A 27267-nucleotide genomic window follows, 5' to 3' on the forward strand; every position below is an offset into this window, starting at 1 on the left:
ATACAGGCCAACCTAAATGTTAAGCTCGGACATGTAATATCAGGCCCAGGGGTGAGCATCATCTGGTTAAAATAGAAAAAACCGAATAGAAAATTTTGGTTTCATTTTTTTGTTCGTTTATTTTGGTTTGTTGTTATTTCGTTTTTCAAGTTTAGAAATCCAGTTAACCGAAAAAACTGAATTAACCGAACTTTATTATCTATAATATATATTAACATATAATACATATATAATATATATAAATATATTATATTGTATTATATTATGTATTAAAATATATCCTTTATTATGTACATTGTATAATATATATTATATATTGAAATATACACTATAATATATATTAAAATATATATAGTGTTGAAATTTGGTTTTAACCGAAAACCAAACCGAAAATTTCAATTTCGGTTTTTCAATAACTAAAAATCGAACAAAAAATTTCAATTTCAGTTATTTCAGTGTTTCTATAATTCGATTTTCGGTTCAATTTTTATTTTTTTATTTCAGTTTAAAAAAAATTGATTTATTCGGTTCAGTTTTTAACCGAATAAACCAAATGTAACCCCTAAATTCCTCACATCAAATCTTTCCTGATTTCCGAAGCTTGATATGAAAAAACGTTTTTCAGAAAAAACAAATGACCAAACATCAACCTTTTTTCAAAAAACGGATTTCAGATGTAGCGATGATATGGCGCCGTTTTTTTTTTAGAAACGGCACATCGGTTCCGAACACCTACTGTAGTTGTTATTGAATCCGCTTGCACCATTCGTGTTTCAGGACATGTTCGTCACTCAATATCGTTTACGGGGTTTCAACTGGTAAAACAGAGACAAGAGAAACTACCAATACACGAAGTTCCCTCGTTTGATCGTTTCCGTGTTAAAAGAATACAGGAAGAAAATAGCTCGTTTTCCACAGTGGATCGATCTCCTCCTCGCCATAGGCGTCATCAAAGTCCTCAGTCCTCCTTACCAGTTACCACTCATTTATTGGTCGGGCTTGTCTCGTCAACTTCATTCGAACTGAATATCTCTGTCGATTCCAAAGCCAATAATGGCTTCTCCGGCAACGTCGTCGGTGGTCATGAACGTCATGCTACCGATCTACGAAAAGAAAACTGTTACCGTCGAGATCTACCGGCCCCTCAGGCAGTACATCTCGCGCACCTATTCCGAACGCGAAGCGCAGAACCTGGAAGACGACCTTGAGGCCGTAAAGCAAATGAGGGCCAACCTCGAACGCCCCTCCGACTCCCCCGATGCCCGCCGGGACCTTCTCCAGAGCTACTACAAAGCCCTCTGTGTTATGGAATCTAGGTTCCCAATCTCCCCCGACAAGGACCATATCAACACCATCACCTTCATTTGGCACGATGCCTACAAACAAAAACAGAAGGCATCGCAGCAGAACATTCACTTGGAGAAAGCTGCGGTTCTCTTCAATCTTGGTGCTGTCCATAGTCAGATTGCTCTCTCGGCTGATCGATCCTCCGCCGCAGGTCGTATGCAGGCTTCTCACTCCTTTATGGCCTCTGCTGGGGCGTTTGCTTTTCTCAGAGATAACGCATCGATGAAGGCTTCGATTGGTCAATCGACTACACTTGACATCTCTGCTGAGTGTGCCGGGATGCTGGAGAGGCTGATGCTTGCCCAAGCGCAGGAGTGTGTCTTCGAGAAGGTCATAGCTGAAGGCAAATCAGCTGGACTTTGCGCCAAGATTGCAAGGCAGGTCAGGCAATACAATTGCCCTTATATTCTTAATTTGGTGTTAATATACCAAAGTTTGAGTTGATAATTCTTGTATTTTTTAACGAAATTTGTTTCCAGTTGATCATAAAAAAATGTCTTTTTGTTGAGCAATGAATTTGCATCCAAAATATCCTTTCCAGTGATTAATTATGCCATGGAATACGTTTTGGCTCATGTGGGGACTGAATGCAGGTTGCTTTGTACTATGAGGAAGCTTTCGCAGCACTCAACGTGGCCCCTCTCAATCAGCATTTTGATCGAACCTGGATCTCTCACGTGCAAGTGAAGGCAGCTCAATTCTATGCCGAAGCTTGCTACAGATACGGTCTGGAATTACATGAGAAAGAAGATATCGCGGAGGAAATTGCACGGTTGAAGAGTGGGATTAGCACTTTGGCTGATGCAAAGAAATCAATTAAAGGTGTTGCGCAACAACTTGTAGATTCAGTAACTAGATTAGAAGCTAATTTAAATCGCAATCTGGAGAGAGCTGTGAAGGAGAACGATAGAGTTTATCTTATGAGAGTCCCTGCGGCAAATACTCTGCTACCTCTTCCAGCGGCTTCACTAGTCAAGTCCACACCAATGAACGATATCTTGGATGCAAGCAAAGAGAAGATGTTTGCAAGTCTTGTTCCTGATAACAGTGCAAAGGCTCTTTCTAGATATACCGAAATAGTTGATGATATCATCAGGACTCAAGCTGAGAAATTGCAGCAAGGGAGTGAGATAACCCGTGTGAAGCTGAAGGAAATGGACTTACCAGATTCAATTCTTGCACTAGAAGGAAACTATACACTACCAATGGATCTTAAAGAAGATGTAGAAGTAGTGCAGATCAGTGGGGGCCCATCTGGCTTGGAAGCTGAGTTGCAGCAACTTAGGGATTTGAGAAGGGTGAACCAAGAATTACTGGCCCAGACTGAAGAACTCTTGCAGCAAGAAGCAAGAGAGGATGCTCAGTTTCGAAGCCAATATGGGACTCGATGGACTAGACCTCAGTCTAGTACTATAACCAAGAACTTGCAAGATAGGTTGAACAGGTTTGCTGCAAACCTTAAGCAAGCTGCTGATAGTGATGCACGAATTGAGCGGGCCATTAATGATCATTCAGCTCTTATGTCCATTCTTGATTGTCGGCCGGTATGTTAATTACCTTTTTCCTGTAGTTTTATGTCTAGTCATATACCTCATTCCAACATTCTACAAGAATGATACCATGCTATTCTATTGCTAAGCTGAATAGTCTAAGCAGGCCTTTTTCTCTCTTATAATATGCTACTGAGATGTAAGCTTTGGGGAAAGAGGAGTTGAAGTGCAAAACTCCTGGATGCCAGTAATGCCTTCTCAATTTAAGTGTTAATCCCAACATGACCACAAGATTTGTCCTTTCTCTCACAAAATTGCTTGTTTATGCTCTCATTCTTTGGGGGAAAAAGAGAAGAAGAACAAGGAAAAGGGTTGTGGTGGCATCCTCCTTGGGTGGACAACTGAGGTTGTCCTCCTTGGAGTTTTAAATTAGTGGATTGGATTTTGTATAAAACTTTTGCTAGAAAAAATTACAAACTTACAAATGCAGAGTAAGGATTGTATGTCATTATTACAAAAGCTTTTCCATTTGTTTTTTATGGTGCTTAATCCATGTTAGAGCTAGCCGAATAAGGGTAAATTAGTCATTTTATTTCTGTTAAGTTATGTGCTTATGTGGCAGTTTTAATAGAGACTTCCTGTCCCATACTTAAGTGGGGGGGGGGGGGGCAGTTTAATCTTTGTACAACTAATTAGAGGCTAATTCATATTAGGGTCAATTGATAGGGTTTAAGCTATCAGATTCGACTATTCCTTTTCTTCTTCTTCTTCCTCTGGTTCGAACTACTGAAGCCACTGAGATAACATGGTATCAGAGCAGGATGTTGCTCTTTAAATCTCAGCTCGTGACTGCTGCTCCATTTTGTTTGTGACTTCTTTTTCTTCTCTCTGGACTACAAATGGAGAACACAGACTCGACCTAGGTCTGAGAACACTTCAGCCTCTCTTTTTTTGCTCAGAACTTGATTGCCTTTCAAGAGAATAACTCTAAAAATAAGTGGATGGTCGACTGAAGCTCTCCATCAAGGTTGGTTATCCTTTTTTTTTGTGGTGTTGGTGTTTCTGGGTTGGAAAACCCTCAAAAATCTGTTCGAACCGACCAAAACTTAAAGAACCAAGTTATTTGTAGCCTTGGTTCTTGGCAAAAGGTCCAAGAATAGGCTGTGTTTACAGTGACCAAATGGTGTAAGGTTACTGTAGTGGTTGTAGTTGATGTCTTTGGACTGGTAGTGACCTTTAAAAAAAAGGGTCAGACAAACCTATACCATGTGGGACAGAGATGGTTGTGTGGTGATGCTTTTGATGCTCACCCTTTATTGAGCAGCCTCAAGAGGGCTTGTATGTGGTTAGTAAATTGCTGAATTACTGTAGTGGTGATTTATGGCTCTGTGTAATCAGTAGTGGTGTGAGCAAGAACAAAAATTGTTTTTTTTTTTTTTTTCGGCCTGGAAGGAATGGCCGAATTGTCTACATCAATGTTCTGCCTTGTTGGTGTTGTCTGAATGTTGGTTTACCTTTTGTTCTTAATCTGAATGGTAGTTTGTGCACAGTGGTGACTGATTGTGACTTGTTGTGAACCTATCACCTGAGTTTAGAGACTGTTGTAGTGTTGCCTTGGTTGTTGTAGTATTTGGTTGGTGACTGAGAGTTCAACATTAGAGATAGCAATGGGGGAGACATAATGATAGCAATGGGAGGTGGTTCTAGTGATCAGAAACCGAGTGTGATGATCCCCTCCGATTATTTGGTGTGCAGATGACCTCCATTAAACTTAATGGTGAGAATTATGTGCCATGGGCCAAGTCAGTGGAAATTTTCCTCAATGCAAAGAGGAAAGTGAAACATGTGAAAGAAGATAAACCATCAGCTGACTCTCCAGGGTTTGATGATTGGGAACAAGAAGATGCCCAAATCATGACATGGTTATGGAATAGTATGGAACCCAAAATAAGTGCCAACTTTATGTTCTTAGATACAGTTAAGGACATATGGGAACATGCCAAGAAGCTTTATTCCGGGCAGGATAATACTACAAGGGTATATCAACTCTATCAGGAGTATTTCGGTCTGCAGCAAGGGAATAAAACTCTAGAAGAGTACTATGCCGGTATGGAGAACCTCAGAAATGAAAATGTCTATCATCCCCTCACTCCAGATTTTAAGGTTCAGCAACAACAGAGGGAACAACTAGATGTCACTAGGTTCTTAGTGGGGTTGAAATCAGAATATGAACCAGTTAGGGCCCAAATATTGGGAGGCTATACTCTTCCTACACTTGAGTAAGTTTTTGCACAGCTTTGTAGGATTTCTTTGGGATCTACAGAGAATCCCACACAATTTGACAGATCAGCATTTGTGATAGCCAGAGGAGGTGGACGTGGTACTAGAGGGGGAAGACATGCCTCCAGAGGAGGTCGTGGTGGTTCCGTATTTGGTCATGGTGGTGGTCATGACTCAGGGGAGGCCGTGGTAAAGGAAAAAGTAACTCTATAAGGAAGTGTACCCATTGTTGCAGGGACGAACATTCGGTGAATTTCTATTATGATCTCCATGGCCCTCCTTCTACATGGGCTTATCATGCAGTAGCTGGTGGGGTTGATGTCAGTGATAACCAACAGGCAGATCTTACACCTTCCACATCTACATCTGTTTCCGGGAAGGAGATGGTGAGTGTACCGCACAGTGAGTATGAGAGGTTTCTCCAGGCTACTTCACAGCATACTACAATCACCCTTGCCCACTCAGGTATAACTTGTCTGGCATTCAAACCCTCTCCCTGGATTATTGACTCTAGAGCCTCTGATCACATGACCGGGACTCCAGGTGTGTTCTCTTCCCTCTCTGAAGCTTTCACATCTCAAACTGTTACCCTTGCCAACGGTTCCTCTTCTCCCATCTGTGGTGTTGGTAATGTTGACACAACTTCTCTTTCTTTATCATCTGTTCTATATGTCCCTAAGTTTACATTCAATCTTATGTCTGTTAGTAAATTAACCAAGACTCTTAATTGCTCTATTACATTTTTCCCTTCATTTTGTGTTTTTCAGGATCTCAAGACGGGGAAGAAGATTGGTGGGGGGCATGAGGCTGGTGGATTGTATTACTTTGACGGTGTTGGATCGTCAGTTGCACTTCAGATTTCACTCACTCCTCTACAGTGGCATTATCGACTGAAACATTCATCTCTCAAGGCACTCAAGATACTGGTTCCGTCTTTGAGTCATTTGTTGTCTTTACAGTGAGTCGTGTTAATATGGGAAACATCGTCGGGTTCCCTTTAGTCCTAGAGTTGATAGTCGTATGTTGAGTCCTTTTGCTTTGGTTCATTCAGACGTTTGGGGTTCGATTAAAATAGAGTCTGTCTTATAATGGTTACAAGGATTTTGTCACTTTTATTGATGATTGTTCAAGGATGACATAGATTTGTTTAATGAAAGAAATGAGTGAATTATTTTCCATTTTTCAAAAATTCCATGCTGAAATACGTACACAATTTGGTGTTCCAATCAAAGTACTTTGTTCAGATAACGGTCATGAATACTTTGTTACTTCCTTTCAACGGTATTTACAACAGCATGGCATCATTCATCAAACTTCATGTGCATCCACTCCTCAACAAAATGGGGTGGCTGAACGAAAGAACCGTCATCTCCTTGAAACTGCTTAGTCTATTCTTCATCATATGAGTGTTCCTAAACAATTTTGGAGTGATGCTGTAGTTACTGCGTGTTTCTTTATTAATCAGGTGCCTTTCTTCATTCTTCATGGTCGGTCTCCCTTTTCTATTTTGTTCCCCACCTTATTTCCCTTTCCATTAACACCTCGCATCTTTGGCTGTGTGTGCTTTGTTCACAATCTGAGTCCTGGGATAGACAAGCTGGATGCATGCCTCTATTAAGTGTGTCTTTTTTTGGCTACTCTGGGACTCAAAAAGGGTATAATGTTACAATCCCATTACTCGGAAGTGCTATGTCTGTCCTGATGTCACATTTTTTGAGTCTGTCCCCTTCTTCTCGGGACCTGAAGCATCGGTGTCTCCACCTTTGCTTCCTCTTCCTCGTCTAGTCTGTGATCCCGTTCCGGTTGTTCCAGTTGGGGTTGACCCTTCACCTCCTCCAGTGCAGATCCCTACTGAACGACCACCGATCTAGCACGTGTATATTCATCGACAGACATCGGCTCTTCCAGCTTCTACCTTGTTTGCGGATCCTGTTGTTGCTCCTGTTCCAGAACCTTCAGGACTTGATCTTCCCATTGCTTTACGGAAAGGTAAACGTAGTTGTACCCTCCATCCCATTTCCAATTTTGTTTTAGTATCTCGCCTTTCCGCCTCACATCGCCAGTTTGTTTCACTATTGTCATCTATTTCCATACTTAACAATGTCCAAGAGGCTCTTAATTCACCTGGGTGGAGGCAGGCAATGGAGGAGGAACTCTTTGCTCTTCAGCATACTCACACGTGGGAGCTCACTACTCTTCCTACTAATAAGCTTGTTGTAGGTTGTAAATGGGTGTATACTGTTAAATACTTGCCAGATGGTAGTGTGGAGCGTCTGAAAACCAGACTTGTTGCTAAAGGGTAATCACAGTTGTATGGAGTGGACTATATGGAGACCTTCTCTCCAGTGGCTAAGATTAGCTCTATCCGTGTGTTAATTTCCCTGGCAGTAATGTATGATTGGCCCTTATTTCAACTTGACATTAAAAATGCCTTCCTTCATGGTGACCTTATGGAGGAGGTATATTTGGAGCAACCACCTGGGTTTGTTGCTCAGGGGGAGGATGGTAAGGTGTGTAGATTGAAAAAGGCAATTTATGGGTTGAAACAATCGACTCGTGCTTGGTTTGGGACGTTTAGTGAAGTGGTGAAGAATTTTGGATTGAAACAATGCCAGGTTGACCACTTGGTGTTCAACTATGATTCAAAAGTCAGAAAGATTTTATTAGTGGTCTATGTGGATGATATTATCATAACTGGTAGTGACAGATTGAGGATCGATAAACTAAAGGTCTTTTTGCAAAACCATTTTCAAACAAAAGACATTGGGACATTGAAGTATTTCTTGGGTATAGAAGTTGCTAGATCAAAATAAGGAGTAAACCTGTGCCAAATAAAATATGTTCTTGATCTGCTGGATGAAACAAGACTGTTAGGTGCAAAACCGGCTGAAACTCCCATGGAGCCAAATGCTAAGTTGAGCAGCGATACAGGGGAAATATTTGATGATCCTGGAAGGTATAGACGGTTAGTGGGGAAGCTAAACTATTTGACTATCACGAGACCAGACATCTCCTTTGCAGTCAGTGTGGTGAGCCAATTTATGTAGAACCCTCGGATACCTCACTGGGATGCAGTTCTTAGAATTGTAAGGTACTTGAAGGGAGCTCTAGGCCGTGGGTTATTGTACAAACCAAGAGGAAGACTTGAGGTAATTGGGAATACAGATGCAGATTGGGTAGGCTCTATGTCTGGTAGAAGATCTACTACAGGTTACTGCACATTTCTTGGAGGAAATCTTGTGATATGGAAGAATAAGAAGTAGACGGTTGTGGCAAGGAGCAGTGCTGAAGTCGAATACAGAGCCATGGCACACACTACATGTGAATTAGTATGGCTGAGGAATCTCCTACAAAAAATCGGGTTCTCCATGGATATACCTATGAAATTGTACTATGACAATCAAGCTGCACTCCACATCTCATCTAACCCTGTTTTTCATGGGAGAACAAAGCGCATAGAGATTGATTGCCACTTTGTGAGGGAGAAGGTCCTTACTGGAGAGATAAGCACAGAGCATGTGGGCTCAGGTGATCAATGGGCAGATTTGTTTACAAAAGGCTTAAGCTCAGGGAGAGTGAACTATATATGTAACAAGCTGGGATTATATGACATATACTCTCTAGTTTGAGGGGGAGTGTTAGAGCTAGCCGAATAAGGATAGATTTGTCATTTTATTTCTGTTAATTTATGTGCTTATGTGGCAATTTTAATAGACTTATTGTCTTGTACTTAAGGGGGGGGGGGCAGTTTAGTCTTTATTCAACTAATTAGAGGCTAATTCATATTAGGGTCAACTGATAGGGTTTAAGCTATCAGATTCGACTGTTCCTTCTCTTCTTCTTCTTCTTCCTCTGGTTCGAACTGCTGAAGCCACTGAGATAACAATCTTTTGCCATCTTACTTCAATTCACTTAGTATGATTACCTTTCTCTCAAAGAAGAGAGAGAGAGAGGCCACGGGCCCAATCCACTCGGTAATAGCAAAAGGCCCATAGTATTTGTTCCAAGCCTTTCAAGATAAGGATGTTTCTCTGTAAGGATGAAGCTTAAGGTAAACAAACTTGCTCAGCTTGTACTCAACATGATGGTGCCAGTGATTGTATTGAGCCTTCATTTGTTGTTGGGCCTTGATGAGATTAAGCTTGATATCCCTGAGGATGGAGTCACGGTCAGTGAGTTGAGTGTCAACTGTTGCTACTTCCGTTGAGCCCTTCTCATAAGGTAGTAGTGAAGGTCGCTTCTGCCCATATAGGGGTGATCATGGGCTAGACCGGATTCTGAGCCCAAAACAAAACCCAGGCCTGATTCTGAGCCTAAGTTTTTTATATAAAATTATTATCATATAATATTTTATATTAAATGGCTTATAACATGCATGCAAATTTATTTTGTACATTATATGATAAAAAATATTATATATAATATATATTGTCTGTCATATTATAATGTTTATAACTTTATATAAAATATATAATGTAATGTAAAATAACACATATACATATGTATAAAATGCATATATTTAAATATATGCGGGTCAGGCTTGAAATATTAGGTCCAGTATGGGCCCTGAAATTTGTGGGCCTCATGCAGGCATGGGCCCGGGCCGGGCCTGAACTCAAAATTCAGGCCAAGCCCGGAATTTGTGGGCTGGGCTGAACTTATCACCCCTATGCCCATAGAGGGCTTTGAAGGGTGTCATCCCTGTGGACATATGATTCAGCCCATGAAAGCCACTGGGCCCATTTCTTGGGGTTCTCACTAGTGAGACACCTGAGATATGTTTCAAGGCAATGGTTGGTCACCTTAGTTTGGCTATTTGATTGAGATTGGTATTTGGTGGATTTGTGGAGTTGAACATCATATAGCTTAAAGTACTTGCACCAAAAGTTACTAAGAAAAGTAGGGTCGCAGTCCGAAACGGTGGCTTGTGGAATTCCATGCAGCATGGTTATTTCCCTTGTGAAGGTTTCAGCTACTGGTGCTGCACTATATGGGTGGCATAAAGGGACAAGATGTCCATACTTGGAAAGCGGTCAATGACCACTAGGATAATTGAATAGTCCTTGGGCAGTTGGGCTTCGATTTCTTAAGGTTGTGAAATGCTTGTGGGCTGCTGCAGTCCACTCCAAAGAGTCTTGTTTCAACAGTTGGGTTAATGGGCTTGCCAAAAGACCATAGCCCTTGACGATTTTCTATAATAGTCTGCTGGCCCCAGGAAGCTTCTAAGGCTTTTAATGGATTTGGACTGAGGCTAAGACTAAATACTCTCTACTCTTGCTGGGTCGGGGTATACTATTGCATACAATGTGGCCCAAATACTGAAATGAAGATTGATCAAATTCACACTTAGAAGCCCTAGCATATGGTTGATGTGAGTGTAAGTTAGAGAGAGTGGTTTTGAGGTGCTCAAGGTGAGATTCCCAATCAGCACTATATGCTAAGATATCATAAAAAAATACAAGAATAAACCGGCAGAGACAGGACCGGAATACCTCATTCATAAGCGATTGAAATGTGCATGGCGTGTTAGTCAGCTCAAACTGCATCACCAATAATTCATAGTGGCTATCATGTATCCAAAAAGCTGTTTTGTGTACGTCATTTGGGTGGACCCGAATCTGATGGTGGCTTGATTGTAGGTCTTGCTTAAAAAAATATGGTTGCCCCCTTTAACTCATCCAAGAGCTCTTATATTAATGTCATGGGGAAGTGGTTCTTTACAGAAATTTGATTAAGGGCCTTATAATTGATGCAAAATTCTCCAGGTGCCATCATTCTTTTTAACAATAAGTATGGGTGATGAAAATGGACTAGAATTGGGCAGCATCTCCTCAGCATTTTTTTTTCTATCTCAGCCTTTTGTGAATATGGGTATCAATAAGGCACACAGTGGCTGGTGGGGGCCCTTGGGTCAATGGGAATATGATGATCACTGGCATGAGGTGGAAGCACCCTTGTGGCTCTTGAAAAATATCAACAAAGTTCGACAGAATTTGTTGTGAACCGTTTCAGGCTTGCTGGGTGATTTGAGTCATTGCAAGGCTGGGATGGTGAACCCACAATACATACTCATGAGAATATACTATGGAAAGTTGCTATAGTTACAATACAGCGCAAAAAGTTAACCCCTGTTTGATCCTTGTTTGGCTAATGCATCAGCCAGACCATTGTCTGTTCTTCTAATCCATTTCTAATCTGCTTCAATTTCCCTTGTTAGACTCCATATTTCTCTCATAGCTTTCCTGTGACTCCAGATTTTCCAGCTTTCATCTAGCCTTTTATCCTTGAATTCCCTTCCACTTCAATCCGATCTAATCCCATTTGTTTTACCAGTCGCAGTCCTTGCAGTAATGCTAACGCCTCAGTTCTTAATGAGTTATCCAGTCCTACAGGCCCGAAAAAAAAGAGCCTAGATTTTTCCTTCCCCGTCTCTAAAAACTCCTCCCACACCTGAAGGCCCCGTATTACCAAGTGAGTTCCCATCGAAATTCATCTTTGTTCTTTGTTGTGTGGAAAATATCACACTAAATTTATGGGATAAATTTTTACCGCTGATTAACCTTGTTACTATTCTCTGCATCGTGTATGTTCCATCTTTTATTTCATCTCTCATTGCCTGCCTATAATATATCTTTAGGAACATCTTTATTTATTTATTAATTTTCTGTAATATGAAATCAATCTATTGGAAAGAGACGGTAAACTGTATAATATTCACTTTCCATGCCTAAGCTGAGGAAGTTATTTTCTCTTCTTCCATGTCTTGTTTTTGTCATTGCGAAATTTTCATCTGTCATTGCCTGCTAGAACATATCTTTTGGATATGAATTCTTTTCTTATTTTCATTTTCATTAAACATTCTTAGTTTTCTTGGTTTTCTATTTTGTTTAGAATGGTAAAATCTTAGGCTGACACCTGTGAGAAAAGAGGCTCGAATGTGAGAGTGGCCATTTTGTAAAGTCGAAGGTTAGGTCTATATCCAGTACACTCCTCCCAAGACTCAAGATAGCTGGGACCAACATTGAGTAATGGTCTTTACCTACCGCAGTTGACTGCCTTGTAAAATTAGATGATTGTTTGAATATTTTATTTTCTTGACATGCTTTAACCATTTAGCTTACTTTTTTCATAAAATAAAAGTTTAGCTACACTAAACTATTCTACCTTAGGAAGTATGTTGATGCATTGTTTGGTAGCTTTTGGCATTTCTGACCATCCTATTTACTATTTACATTATCACTGGGCCAGATAGAATCTGCACTTCCAACTCTTGCAAGGCCAATCATGACTTTGGATGCGAATGAAGATGCCATCGTAGGAGCCCTGAAGCAGAGCTTGGTAATATATATATTTTTGAGGTTATACCAACACAGTGTTTCGCGAATTCCAATTTTTTTTTTTGTAGTCAACTACCTTCTTTCCAATGCCTATATGTTTTACTATCCAAAAATTGTAATACTAATAAAAATTTGCAGTATGTTTGTATACTTCTTTATTACCTTACATATGGAGATCAAATTTTATCTTTACTAGAACATGCTGAACCTGTGTAGAGGCAATTGGAGAATCTTGGTGCACATCGTGCAGGACTTGAAGACATGCTTAAGGAGATGAAAAGGAAGGTAGGCTGGCTGTATGATTATATTGTTTTGTTCATGATTTCTCATTCAAGGTCCTTAAATTGTCCTTTTATGTTCTAAGATATGCATCTCTGTTTTGAGCATATTAAGCTATCTTGCTACTTACTGTTCTATTATATATTTTAACATATCTTTCATTTATGCAGTTCCTTGCATTCAAATATTTTCTTGCCTTCTTACTGTAATTATGATTTATGGATATGTATGCCATAGGTGGGAGTCTATCAGCCAAATTACCTTGTCTTCCAAGCTTGGTTTGTCATGGGTTGCATGTGAGCTTCAGCTCAAGTTGCTGGTTGAGCCTAATTCTTAAACTTAGAACTTGTTATGCAGGAGAGGAGAATGGAAGAAGAGAGAAGAGAGAGAGAGAGAAGAGAGAAGAGAGAATTGAGAGCCAAAAAGGTACTGCTGGCGGCGCTAACTTTGATATATATACTAGGGCGATGGAACATAAAAAATAAAAGAAGAAAATTACAAGAGTACCCCTATGGTACTATACTTAGACAAATAACAGTCTTTTAACACTCCCCCTCAAGTTGGGACATAGATGTCAATCATGCCCAACTTGTCACATAAATCATGATGTTGTGAGTGGTGTAACCCTTTTGTAAAGATGTCTGCAAGTGGCTATTGTACCTTCATAGGAAGTAATTTAGTTACTTAGAGAAGCAAAAAGCAGAATGTAGTAGCTAGATCTAGTGTTGATTCTGAATACCGGGCAATGTTTCATGGAGTGGCTGAAATTATGTGGCTGAAAATTTTGTTGGGTGAGTTGGGTTTTCCAGTTAACGGACCTATTTGCATCAGTATACGCTTCAACTTTCAAATGTCCATGCTTTTGGAACAACACGCCTGCACCTGGGAACTTCTTAAGATATCTGGGAACTCTTTCTACTGCTTCAAGATGGGTAGTCTTAGGGGCATGCATGAACTGGCTAAGAACATCCATTGCATAAGCTATGTCTGGTTGAGTCATAGAAAGATACAACAATCTTCCTACAAGTCTCTGGAACAGTTTCACATCCTTGATGGGTTCACCCTGACAGTCACCTAGTTTGTGGTTAGGGTCAATAGGGGAATCGACTGGCTTCACTCCTAGTTTTCCTGTATCCTGGAGTAGATCTAGGTCATACTTTCTTTGGGAAATGAAGATACCCCTTTGTGAGCGGGCCACTTCAATCCCAAGGAAACCTTAGAGGACCTAGATCTTTCACTTCAAACTGGGTAGCAAGAAAAATTTTCAACTTTTGAATTCCATCCTTTCAATCACCAGTGATAACTATATCATCAACATATACTATTAGTGTTGCAATTTTCCCTTCCCCTCTCTTCACAAACATTGTGTGATCAGACTGACACTATTTGTATCCTCTTTGCTGTACTACTACATGGAACTTGCTGAACTAGGCTATTGGTGATTGTTTCAGCCCATATAATGATTTCTTTAGCTTGCACATTTTCTATTCATTACCTTGAGCCCAAAAACCAGTGGGTTGAACCATGTATACTTCCTCTTCAAGGTCGCTATTCAGGAATGCATTCTTGATGTCAAGTTGATGTAGATCCCAGTCAAGGTTAGTAGCAAGGGAGAAAAGGACTCTAATGGAGTTCATCTTAGCAACAGGTTCAAAAGTTTTTGCATAATCTACTCCATACACTTGTTTAAACCCCTTTGCCACTAAACGAGCTTTATATCTTCCACAGTGTCATCAACCCAATGTTTAATTGTGGAAACCCATTTACATCCAACTGGATCTTTCCCTTCAGGAAGATCTACAAGTTCCCTATGCCATTTTTATGTAACACATTAATTTCTTCCTTCATAGCATCTGTCCATTCAGGTACCGAAAGAGCTTTTGCCACATTCTTAGGGATAGGGACACTGTCAATGGAAGAAAGAAAGGCTCGAAAGGAGGGTGAAATGTTTTCATAGGAAACAAAGTGGGAAATTGGGTGTTTAGTGGTGCAAGATCTAATACCTTTCTGGTGAGCAATAGGAAGGTCAAGGTCATTAGCAACAGAAGTGTCAATTGCAATAAGGCCAGGAACATCAACAGGGACCAATGTACTTGAATGGGTATGATCCACTCCCAGAGAGTCTGATGGCATTGGTGGTACAGTTTCTAGGTGCCCCACAGCTCTTGAACACGGTTGGCCTTTGTGACGACGAAAGAAGACACGAAAGGAAGAGGAGGGAGCTGAACTAGTTTTTCCTCATTCCTATGCTCCCCCTGAGGAGAAATAGGGAAGAAAGGCTCACTCTAAAAAAAAAGAGACATCCATAGAGACATAAAATTTCCGAGAGACAGGACCAAAGCACCGATATCCCTTCTGAGTGAAGGAGTGTCCCAAGAAAATGCAAAGAGGATCTAATTTGCTACAATTGGGTGACTGATTTTGAACAAAACAAGGACACCTAAACACACGAGGAGGAATAGGAAGATGAGGAGCCTTAGGGAAAAGAAGCTGATGTGGGGCTTTGTACTCTAACCACCGAGAGGGCATGCATTTGATGAGGTAGGTAGCACAAAGGACAACCTCAAGCCAAAAATGTTTCAGGACATTCATATGGAGTAGCAACCCCCGGGCCACTTCAAGAAGGTGTCGGTTCTTTCTTTCAGCAACATTGTTTTGTTGTGGTGTTTGGGAACAAGAACTACAGTGAAGTGAGCCACTTGAAGCAAAAATTCCATGAGATCACTATGAAAATATTCTTTGGCGTTGTCCAATTGAAAGATTTGGATTTCAGTTTGAAATTGGGTGAAGATCATCCGCTGGAAATCTTGGATAATTTTAGGTACTTCATCCCTGGTTTACATGGGATATACCCATGTATATCTGGAGTAATCATCAATAAGGGTAAGAAAATACTTGTAGCCACTCTCAGATGGTAAAGTAACAGGGCCCCAAACATCAGAATGAATAATGTGGAAAGGAAATTCAGATTTATTATTCTTTGAAGAGAAATGAGTTCTACATTGCTTACTTAATTGACAAGTTTGACAAGTAAATTCTGACACCGACACTGACTTAAACAATTCTGGAAACACACCTTTTAAAGACTCAAAAGATAAATGACCAAGACGGCTGTGCCATAAATAGACCTGACTCTTAGACTCTGTGACTTGAAGGCCAGCCTTATTCTCCAGCATGTAAAGCCCATTCACCATACATCTTCTACCAATCATCTTCCCCGAGGCCCGATCTTGGATCACAGAGTGAGAAGGGAAAAAGGTTACTGAGCTATTTAAGGAGTTAGTAATACTACTAACAGAGAACAAGTTAATGGGAAATTTTGGGACATGTAAAACATTAGACAAGGTAAGGCCAAAAGGAAGAGAAATGTTTCCTTGACCAGGTATGGTAGAGTATGATTCATCGGGTAGTCTCACATTGTCTCTTCCAGAAAGGAGGTGATAGGTTTGAAAGTAAGAGGACTTACCAGTCATGCGTTTAGACGCTCTAGAATCAATGATCCAAGGAGTGCCAGGGGTATGAGATGTTACGTGGAAAGCTGTGGTAGAGTTACCTGATGTAGACGCAAATGAGGTTGAGGGAGGAGTATCCATTTGACGAATTGCTCTACCATAAAGCTCTAAATGGTCACAGAAGGAATTTATAACATCCTCCCTTGGGTCAGATCCAAAGGTATGTGTCTGAGTCTCAGTAGTAATGGGAGGCTGATTCTCCTGAGTAGCCTTATTTGCCATAGTGTGTTTTCTTGTACCTTGCTGTCCCGACTTTTTATTCATATCTGAACCTTGCTTCTTATTCAGATCTTGAGCCCATTTTGGCTTCCCATGAAGATCCCAGCATGTGTCTCGGGTGTGTCGGGGTTTCTGGCAATGAGTACACCACAATTTGTCCTTGTCATCCACATTTTTCTGAAAATCCCCCTTCTTAAAAGTATTTACCCCATCGGTAGTAACACTCCCTTTCGCTGCCAACACAACTGCATCTCCTCCAAAATTGTTCATCAAATTCCTTCTGCTTTCTTCTGATTGTACAAGAGCATAAACTTCTTGGACTGATGGAAGATCCTTGCTACGTAGGATCTGGACTCTGATAGATTCATATGTAGTGTTCAAACCATGTAGGAAAGCAACCACTCTCTGTTGGGAAACAATTTTTTTGTACAGTTTTGCATCTTCATCACACTTCCAATCCACACTCTGATAATGGTCTAACTCCTTCCAGACAGAGGTCAAGTCTGAGTAGTACACAGATAGACACCTCTCCCCCTTTTTACAAGTGGACGATTCTGCTTGTAACTAGTAGATTTTTGCATAGTGACGCAGTTCAGAATAGGTTGATTTTGCTTGTTCCCAGATGTCATTTGCCATTTCAGCCCACATAAAATTCCTTCTTATTTGAGGTTGCATAGACACTAAAAGCCAGGACATGACCATGCTATTTTCCTAGTTCCATCTGTCATATTCAGCACTCCCAGAATTGGGTTCTTTGATTCTCCCATTTATATAACATATCTTTCCCCTTGCAGTGATGTATAGCTTGATCCCTCTTGACCACTCTAAATAATTTAAGCAATCGAGAGGAATAACAGCCATGGGAAAGGATAGGTCCACACCCCCACTCATTCCATTCGACATTGAGGAAACACTGGATGTAGCAGAATCTTCACCACTCATGATTTTAGATTCAGAAAAACACTCTTAAATGGGGTACACAGCCTTAAAAAATTTTTAACACTATGGGAGAAAGGAAAAAACCCTTTTTTCTTTGGAAACACACCTCTTTTTGTAAAAACACATGTGCTGTTACAGAACTAACAGGCCATCCCTTGACCTATAGAATCAACACAAGTGTCGCCCAGTGCATACGGGTCATCTCTTGACCTATGCATCAACAGGACGGCTGTTACAGCAAGTACAGGTCACTTTCTGACCTTCAGTTCACCATAGAAGCTTCTGTTGCAGCACGCAAAAGGTCCTCACGACCTACAGTTTTACTGGGATCAGCCGACCCCACAAAAAAGGAAAGAAAGAGGTGCTGATCACCTCACATCCAATCAGCAGACCTAGTACAGGTTCTGCCCTGGCACACGACCAGAAAAAAGGAGGAGATGGAGAAAAGTTACTTCAGTGCATGAGATCTTCAATCAGCCGAACAGCAGATGAGGGCGAAGAAAAACTGTTCACTCGACTTCTCCTTTCAGATCTGATAGACCCGCTCTGATACCGTGTTATGCAGGAGAGAAGAATGGAAGAAGAGTGAAGAGAGAGAGAGAAGAAGAGAGAAGAGAGAGCTGAGAGCCAAAAAGGTACTGCTGGCGGCGCCAGCTTTGATATATATACTAGGGTGACAGAACATAAAAAATAAAAGAAGAAAATTACAAGAGTACCCCTGTGGTACTATACTTAGACAAATAACAGTCTTTTAACAGAACTCATTGATTATGAATTTGAGCTCAACTCTTATATAATATCAATATAATAATAATATTATTATTAATATTTTGTATTTAACATGATATACATAACCTGTCATTAATATTAATTAAGAAGAAGAGGTTCATCAAAGAAAAGAAAATTTAATTTTCTATTTTGTAGAATTTTTGGTCTTAGATTGTAGTTATAATGTTTACCAAAAAAAATTGTGGTTATAATGCTTAGTAGAGAAAAGACATCATTTAGAATTCTCGCCTTTTTGAAAGGTTTTCATCAGATAATGCACAGAAAACTGCTCATGATCTTTGGCTGTACCCAATAAATCAAAGAAGTGCAAAGGTATTTTTTTTCTTGGCAAAAAGAACAAAAGATATGCATTGGTTTCCTCTGGTATGACAGGGAAGAGTTAGAGTTTGGGCTTTAAAACTATTTTATAGTATCTTTTTAACTAGATTTTCTTCAGTTAAAATTAATCTAGTAATTCATGCAACATCACCCCGGGGGGGGGGGGGTGTTGGTCTGCCATGGGCTTAGACAATTATATCTAACATCAGAGTAATTTCTTGTTTTCTGGTTTAGTTTTTGAAGGGGTATATTGTAGTTTTCTTGAGCTATATAATCTCAATCTCTTTGTTTTTTGTTTTTTTTTTTTTTTACTTTTCGTTTATCAATAAAGCATCATTGATCTGTTAGTGATAAAAATGTAGTAGTTCCTTGATTGGCACTAGGATCAACTTTTACTGCTAAGTAGCATTTTTTTGAAGATGCAAGGCATTGTATTAAGTAAAACAAGATATACAATTTTTGTCCATGTACTATTTTTTTATTGATGAATAGCATTAAGATTGCCCATTTTTTGTTCCATCTTTTTGTTATGTATTTTTTTTCCATTAACTTTTCAGTTGGTATCATCGGTACCATCCCTTGTAAGTTGTAACATCCAAAATACTTAAGACTAATATTAAGCATCTTTAAAATCACATCTGTGATTAAAATTACAAATCAAGCTCTTGGTTCCTTTTTATGTATCATATAATTATCCACCTCTTTTTTCAAATTCTTTTTCCACTTTATTTTCGAAAGGTATTTTTGGTTTATTGGCTTCCAATATCAGCTTACCGTGTGGTACAAGGATAATGACCTAGCCTGTTTGTTCTATTCCCTTTGCTCTCTCTGACTTCATCTTTATTATCTGAAGAAAGAAAAAGGATTTATTACAAGTACATTGTGCTGTGCAAATGTTTTTTGCTCTTCTTATTTTTTGTGTTTCTGGCAATAACTACTTTATGATTCATATGATACAAGTACATTGTGCTGTGCAAATGTTTTTTGCTCTTCTTTTTTATTTGTGTTTCTGGCAACAACTACTTCACGATTCATATGATTTATTATTTGCAGGATGACATATTACCCAAATTGATGACAAATACAGGCTCATACGAGGATCTTTTCAGAAAGGAGATATCAAAATATGATCATATCTGTGAAGATATTGCCCAAAATATTGAAGCACAAGAACAGCTATTGCTGCAGATTCAGGTTACTCCTAGCATATGAATGGTTTTCTTCTGTGGAAAGTGGATTGTTGCTGATATAATGATATTTGCAAGATTGATGTAGGGCCACCTACTGGACATTCTTTTGTTGAAATTTGTCTGGAACTAGTGACTGAGTGATCACTTAATGCTGCATTAATTACAAGGAATGCTTTTTTATTCATACTTTTGGGTTATATTAATATTTCATTTCTGCAGTGCTTGTTTCTGTTAAGTAATAATTCTAGAATTTTGTTATAGAAAGAAGAAAAAAATGAAATATATGTCAAAATCAGACATCATTATGCTGATATGTTCAAACATCCTTGTTTACAGGCCCAAAATGATGACTTTTCTGCGGTCTTTAATCTTGAAGACTACAAAGGTGGGCATCATCCACTATTGCAACGGATCTTTGTGGAGTTCTTGAATGAATTTATTACTTATTTGTTATGGATTGTTTGTTCTATAATTTTCACTGAGAAAGGACCAAAGAAAGACATGCATTTACACTGATCATGTGTTTGTGTGGATGCTCAAATACACTTTGTTCGGTTATATATACATATTCCATTAGTTTACTTTGTAAAGCAATTATGTTTTGACAAGTGGCTATGTATTAAAATCATGGTCTATTTTTAGTTTCTTCACATTATTTTGGTTAATTTGAAAATGCACTTATTGTCCAATATGGCATGCTATATTTATGCAAGTAATGAAAAGCAATCCTTCCCAAGTATGTATTGAGTATGTTTTGATGAAAGCAATCTTTAGTATTGACTATGATACTTGTCTTTCTTTTTTCCTTTCTTTTTTTAAAGACTTGGACACTTGTTAATTTTTTCCTTGCCTGCAGGTGTGATTAATGTTCATCTTTTACAACTCAATTAGAAATAATCTTCAAAGACAGCACGAAATCACAAACTTTGCACTGCTTTTTGTTTTTTGTTTTTTTGCTTCATGGGGGGTAACAAAATTGGGGGGGGGGGGGAACCCCATCCCCATCCCTTAATCCCCAATTAGTCAGATATCCTACCAATTGAGATTTTGCACTGCTTTCTTTTAACATGTTTTACAGTGCTGCTTCTCATCTTACATGATGCAGTCTGTAAAACATTTCCAGTTGTGATTGCTTATACGTTTGCCTTCATCATAGGCTGGCTGTCACCCCAGTCCATGAGTTTTGACTACCAATTACCTTAAGAGGTCTATCAATATGGTTATGTGGTGATTTCTTTTGATAAATAGGTTATGTGGTGATTTTCAATAATGTTGTGATTTCCTATAGATCATATTAAGTTTCCATTTTTGGTACATTCATAGATGAATGTTTTTGATGGATATTTTCTATATTCCTTTTTTTTTTTGTTTCAGCTTCTCGTGAGAAGACCTATAAACAGATTGCAGCTGCCATATCAAAGTTCCGAGAAATCAGGGAGAACATCAATGAAGGACTGAAGTTTTATGTTACCCTTCAGGTAACAAAGTTAATTTTTGGGATATACATTTCTTAAGGTCTATAAAACATCAATGTTTTAAAAACCGGCCCGGAGGCCAAACTGTTTTTGCCTTGGGTCATGGCTCACCAGTTCGACCATCCAGGTCGAATGGGTCAGACTCAGACTGTGACATGTCAGCATATGTATATATATGTTTATTTGTATTCTTTTTTGATATGTATATTTATGTATCAGTAAAAACGTATAATTATTTTTTAGATGTAACATATGTATATATTAATATTATTTTATGTTTAATTCATATTTTTATTTGTAAAAAATGCTAAAAATTGGACATCTGAATGCAAAGTTATGGCCTCTGGGAGTTTGCATCTACATTGAGTGTGCAACCCATTACCCGATGAGTGGGTTGAATGGGTCAACAGTTAAACCATTCAGGTTGGACAAATTTTGACCAAATGGCAGGTTTCATGCAAACCGGACTTGGAATTTTGATTGGGTGACGATTTGAATGGTTCAACCGGTTGGGTCAACTATGGGTTGAAAACACTAAAACATTCTATAGTAATAGAACTTAATGCCTAATTTTATTGCTTGGCACTTTACATCAGTGTGTGGGTTATGTGTCATGACAACAAATTAGACCACAATGTAGGCGAAAGTCATAGCTGATAAAAAATAAATGTAGGAAAAAGTCATATGCTTTGCCTAGACAATGTCTGTGAAGATTGCATGTCTTGTACTTTGGACAAAGCTTATTCCAGTATAGGTGTTATTTATTTACTTTTTTGAGTTTTCTTTATAAAAATGAATCCCTATTCTCTTTTAGTATATGTTTGGTACCATGGTCGTTTCCTGAACAAACACCACCATGTAGGTGTTTTGACTTCACCTAACCAAAACCTTATTTGGTTGGGCTAATTCAAGTAGAAATGGTTGTACTGCCTTCTTTTACCTTGGGTTATGTGGAAATGACTTTTTGCTGGAAACCTCTTTTTGATGTTCTTTTCTCTAAGAGAGCATTTAACTTGGTGTCCCATGTGGTGTGTATGTGTATTAAACAACAATAAACAAATTTGCACCTGGTTATGTGCAAAACTATACCACTTTACTGATTTCCAGTACTGGAGTCAAGTACAAATGTTGCCAACCAAGGTACCAAACACCTCCTTAAATAATAATGAAGACAAGTTGTCTATGAAAGGGATGGATCAATAATAATGTGGTATGATTTATGTATTAGGACGCAATTATAAACATAAAGCAACAGTGCAGTGATTTTGTGACGACAAGAAACACCCAGTGCCGAGAAATGATTGAAAGTGCACAAAGACAATTGGCAGGTCTCAGTTTCCAGGATAGCAAGACTAGCACAGGCTACAACAATTACTCTTCGGTTGGGCAACCGCATCAAAATCAGAGAATCTCTCAGCAGTCAGATCCGCAGATCACATCAAATCCTTCACGTCCCCAGACCCCATATTACCAGCCGGCAGAGCAGCCATTGCCAGCGGGATATGCTCCTTCTCGTCCCCCATATGCTGCCCCACAGCAGCAGCCAACACCACCACCACCTTACCACATCCCAGCCACCACCAATCCTTACCAACCTCAGCAGCCTCAGCTACAGCCAGTTCAGTACGGACAACCTGCTTATCCTGGGTGGCGGGGGTCATACTACAATACCCATCCACAGCAACCTGGAGTTCATCCTCCACCTCCATACACCATTCCGTCTCCATACCCTCCTCATCAAAGTGGTTACTACAGACCCCAGTGATGCGGCATCTGTAATCATATCTATTGGACGATGAATGATGTACCTTTTAACGGTTCTTAAATTTGAATTCAATATCTAATAAGAGATGCTTCTTGTGTATTTATAATCATGCTTATGCATTGAAACACCTAAATAATGGTATAGGTTGTCTTCGATTGCGTGAATATATCGTTTTGGTCTGGTTCATGAGACGTATAATTGTTCAGTTCATTGTGGGCAGTTTTTGTTCACAATATTGTGGACAGGGATCGTCCATTTTCTAATATATCGTCCAGGTAAAACTCATGGATGAGACCATCCACCCCATCCATCCATGGTGGGATTATAGTCCTGATTTGATATGTTGTCGCAAGTTTTCTCTAATATAAACCGCTCTTAGAAGCTTCTTCCCATATTTTCCATTCTTAGTTGCAAGTAGGATTCTTCTTCAACTCCGGCCTCCTCCGTTTTGCTGTGTCACTGGACCGCTAGTCTGGCCATCTGTAACAGGTTATTCCTATTCTCTTTTCTTCCATTCCCAACATCCGTTAGAGCACTGTTAGTGTTTATTGACAGAAGTAGTCCACGTCAATATAATTGCAATTTTCTTGACCAAACTGTTCCTAAATGGTGAGTCTAAACATATTTTTATGATTAAAATGCCCTTAAGCACCCAATTGCCTTATATATAAGATTTCTACTCGTTGAGAGACGTTTTGCTCTCATTCTACTGCTTGAAAGTATTCCAAGGAAGCTAAAAAATGGGTTTTGGGTTGAATAATAATAGGGATATTTTTGGAGCATTAAAAATGGGTCAAATATAACAAAGGGTAAAATAGTAATCCACTAACACCCGTTAGTATGTTTAATGTCAAGTTATTGACATGGGTTCTTAGGCGTTTTGAAAAGTTATGGTGAATTTAAGAGATGTTGAAAAGTTTTTTTTTTTAGTTTATTTTCCTTCTGAATTTTTAGTTTATTTTTAATCATTTTTAATATTTGAAGGTAATTATGATAATTTTTTAACATTGAACCATTTTCATTATTTTTTGTTAGTAAAAACATTTGAAGATAAAAAAGTAAATGCTTTTAAATTATTTTTATTAGCTTTTTGTTGACAAAAATGATTTCTATTACTAGATAAAGGTATATTCAATATATTTTATCCTCTAATATTTGGCATATATGACAAATATATATTTTTATATTTATTAGTAGTTGCATGTTAGTGTTTTATTTTATCCATTGTTATTTTGTATTATTTTTTAATTTATTTTAAGATTAAAATATAAAAAAAAAATTCATTTGTGGTCAATTATGTAGATTATCTCACAAATTGTATGTGAGACATATGGAATCATTATCTCTAGAACTCCTATTTGGGTGTGGACAATTTTAGTCCACACATTTTATCCATAGTTCAGAACAATTGTACACATTATAATGTAGATTGATCCCTATTATAATGTAGTGTGGAATAGTTCACACCCACCAATTTCTCATTCATGTCACAGTTGTTAACAAATAACAATTAGTTGTTGATATAGGCATTGATAATCTAAAACGTGGTTCTGACCTAATGACAAAGATCTTTAGGTGTGCTACTCTAAATCTAATTGCAGACTTGCAGTTGCCAGTTTTGACTGTTGATGCCATCCAGGCATAGTGAAAGTGAGCCCGAAAGCGATGAAAAACAGTCTCAGAATTGATTTTCCCATCGGCTAAATTTTCAACAACTCTTTCACAAAAGAAAAATGAAGTGAAAGATGCTTTGACTGCCATTATATGTGAAATCGGTTCTGCTGAAAGGTTATATTAACAATTTAACAGTGCCAGAGAAAAATTTGAACCATAGCTCCATACTCCATTGCAAACCCACAATATAATTAAATGGTAGCGAAGTAAGTATTATTCAATTAGAATTCATTTAGTAATAGAGAAACATTTGATTGAAATTTCTAACCCAACCAACCCACTTGTAACCCATCCATCTGTACCGTGGGTTGAATATGAGTTGAGGCACCTTCGGTCAAATAATTTGGTTTGTTTGGGTACTTTGGTGAAGAGTACCCACGAGGTTGAAATGTTGAATACACCATGGCGACGTAATGTTTCAGCTTCCCAAATTTGCACTGTGTTTTTGGTTGTCTTGCTCTTGAAAATCAAGAGTCTGGATTTCCTGCCCACGAGAATTTTGCTTTCATCACATAATATCACAGCCACACATGGGAAATATCTCATCTTACTACATAATATTATGTATGGAGAGATGTTCACAATGCATGAAGGTAATGTGTTGTGGATAGAATTCTTGTAGGCAAGAGATTCAGAGTTGAAAATCACATTGCAACTTAAAGCAAAAGAGGGGGTCCAACTACAATACCAAAAGGTTTGATATCTAAAAAACTTCTAACCAATCAGATGGTATTATCAAATCTCAAGTGATTGGTCAAACCTCTTTCAGTTCATACCTTTCCATCATTATAGATTTGATAATGTATTGCCAACCGGAAATTATCATTTACCATGTGCTATTGTGCTTTTGAGAGGGGTGGTGCAATCCACTGATTGTTAGAATCATCCAACCCTATTCTTCACAAATTTGACTAACTACCCCTACTATTTAGCTAATTGACTAATTCTACCCTTACTATTTACATATTGTCTTAAAGTATGCCCAAATTTTGTGACAATTGTCATTGTTTGTAAATCTTAATGGAAATGATAAAATGTCAATTTTACCATTCCATTAAATCCTATCTCAAAAAGGATAGCCTACTGAGGGAGAAACTCCATTACATGTGTAAATAGGGTAAAGGCTAGGTTGGAGAAGTGGTCTCTTTGAAAGATAGAGAATGATTGAGGGTTAGAGGGGATTGGATCTCAAGCTAGGGCATGAAGCTCGGGTGGTAGAGTTAGGAGTCAATGATAAGGGTGCTTGATTGCTAAATGAATTCCATTACGAGGAGGATCTCTAATTATGGGAAGAGTTCCTGAGATCCTGAAAGGAAGTAACTAAATGTGCTTGTTTTCTATTAGAAAAGGGAATATTGGATTTGTTATCAATCATCAATGGCACCACTGAGGTTTCACCACGTGTCCCTATTGGGATCTTTCTGAGGATCTGCTTTCCTTTCACACAGGAATCCTCATAACTTGCGTGTGCTACTACCTCTTGCGTGCCTTGCTTAATTGACGTGGCACTAGTGATGTCACCGTAGGGTGAACGATGCCTTGTTAGACTTACATGACTCTTTTCCATGTTCGTTTCCTTGACATTATGCGCATTGGTGGCATGTGGACACAGTTCCTTAGTGGACCAAGGTGCCGCGGTGATTAAGGGTTTATTGCAAGGCCAAGTGCATGTGAACCCCATTGCAGCTTCAACCTAGGTTTGCTTTGGTTCAAGCTACGGATGGGCTCGTCGAGAGCTTGCGATGAACCGCGGGCTTATCGTGGTCTTGTGATGTGCGCTATGTGTTCATCGTAGGCTTGTGATGCATCGCGGGTTCATTATAGAGGGAAAGTTGATTGCAGGCTGATCGCAGGTGTCCATGTGGTATCAATACGGTGTTTACTGTGCTCTGAGGGATTGAGTGAGCACTATATACCTACAACATGCAATGGTTACCACTGTAACTTCCAACCAACAAAGAATCTGAGGTGAGTTTCAGAAGGAAAACCCAAAAATCAGCAGCCCAAAAAACACAAAAATAAACTTTTCTAGCTCATTCCAGAAGAAACCATGATGAGTTTGAGGCGAGTTTCAGAAGGAAATCCTAAACCCAGAAAACCCAAAAATCAGCAACCCAGAAAACCCAACATAACTTTTATAGCTCAATATCGTCATCGGAGACAAGACTAAACGCACAATTCAAATTAGAGAGGTTACCTCTAGGGGTGGATTCAAACCGAGCCAAGCTGAGCTGATTTAAGCTCGAGCTTGAATTGGCCCGGCTTGGTTCATAGCTTGAATCGGCCCGACTTGGTTCATCGCAAGCCTGTGATGCATCAGACTCAAGCTTGAGCTCGATTTAAGCTTGAGCCCGGCTTGGTTCATAGCTTGCAAGTTAGAACTAAGCTTGGATCGAGCTTGACTATAAGCCAAGTTTCTTTTGAAAAATAAAAAATATATGTATAAAATTATTTTATATTTTTTAGACAAAAAAGTAATTATTATAAAAAATATTATTATATATAATAAAATTATTTATTATATATATATATTTATATATTTATATGTATGTATGTATATTATATATATAATAAAAATAATTTATTTAATATTAGGCTCACGAGCCTCACGAGTTGAGTTTCACTGGGTTTAAGCTCGGTTTAATTAGCAAAT

The 27267-nt window shown here is 38.8% G+C and overlaps 1 protein-coding gene across 1 annotated transcript; it reads left to right on the forward strand.

The window, feature by feature from the left end:
• The first annotated feature begins 734 nt into the window (after positions 1–734).
• LOC148854988 (Endosomal targeting BRO1-like domain-containing protein) lies at positions 735–23049 on the forward strand. The gene is made up of 8 exons (XM_088940847.1): positions 735–1728; positions 1941–2891; positions 12366–12455; positions 12671–12739; positions 19564–19704; positions 20037–20085; positions 21075–21178; positions 22404–23049. The coding sequence occupies exons 1-8, from the start codon at positions 1054–1056 to the stop codon at positions 22938–22940; spliced, it is 2616 nt and encodes an 871-aa protein (XP_088796973.1). The 5' UTR covers positions 735–1053; the 3' UTR covers positions 22941–23049.
• Positions 23050–27267: the final 4218 nt, after the last annotated feature.

This window comes from Nelumbo lutea, chromosome 4 (assembly GCF_056320005.1).
Source record: "Nelumbo lutea isolate HS-2025 chromosome 4, American lotus-T2T, whole genome shotgun sequence".
In the NCBI taxonomy this organism is placed as follows: Eukaryota; Viridiplantae; Streptophyta; class Magnoliopsida; order Proteales; family Nelumbonaceae; genus Nelumbo; species Nelumbo lutea.

Coding starts and splice junctions, on each gene's coding strand:
- LOC148854988 (XM_088940847.1), top strand. CDS start 1,054: ATGGCTTCTCCGGCAACGTCGTCGGTGGTCATGAACGTCATGCTACCG. Junction 2,892..12,365: donor CCATTCTTGATTGTCGGCCG/GTATGTTAATTA, acceptor TCACTGGGCCAG/ATAGAATCTGCACTTCCAAC. Junction 12,740..19,563: donor TTAAGGAGATGAAAAGGAAG/GTAGGCTGGCTG, acceptor TATTATTTGCAG/GATGACATATTACCCAAATT.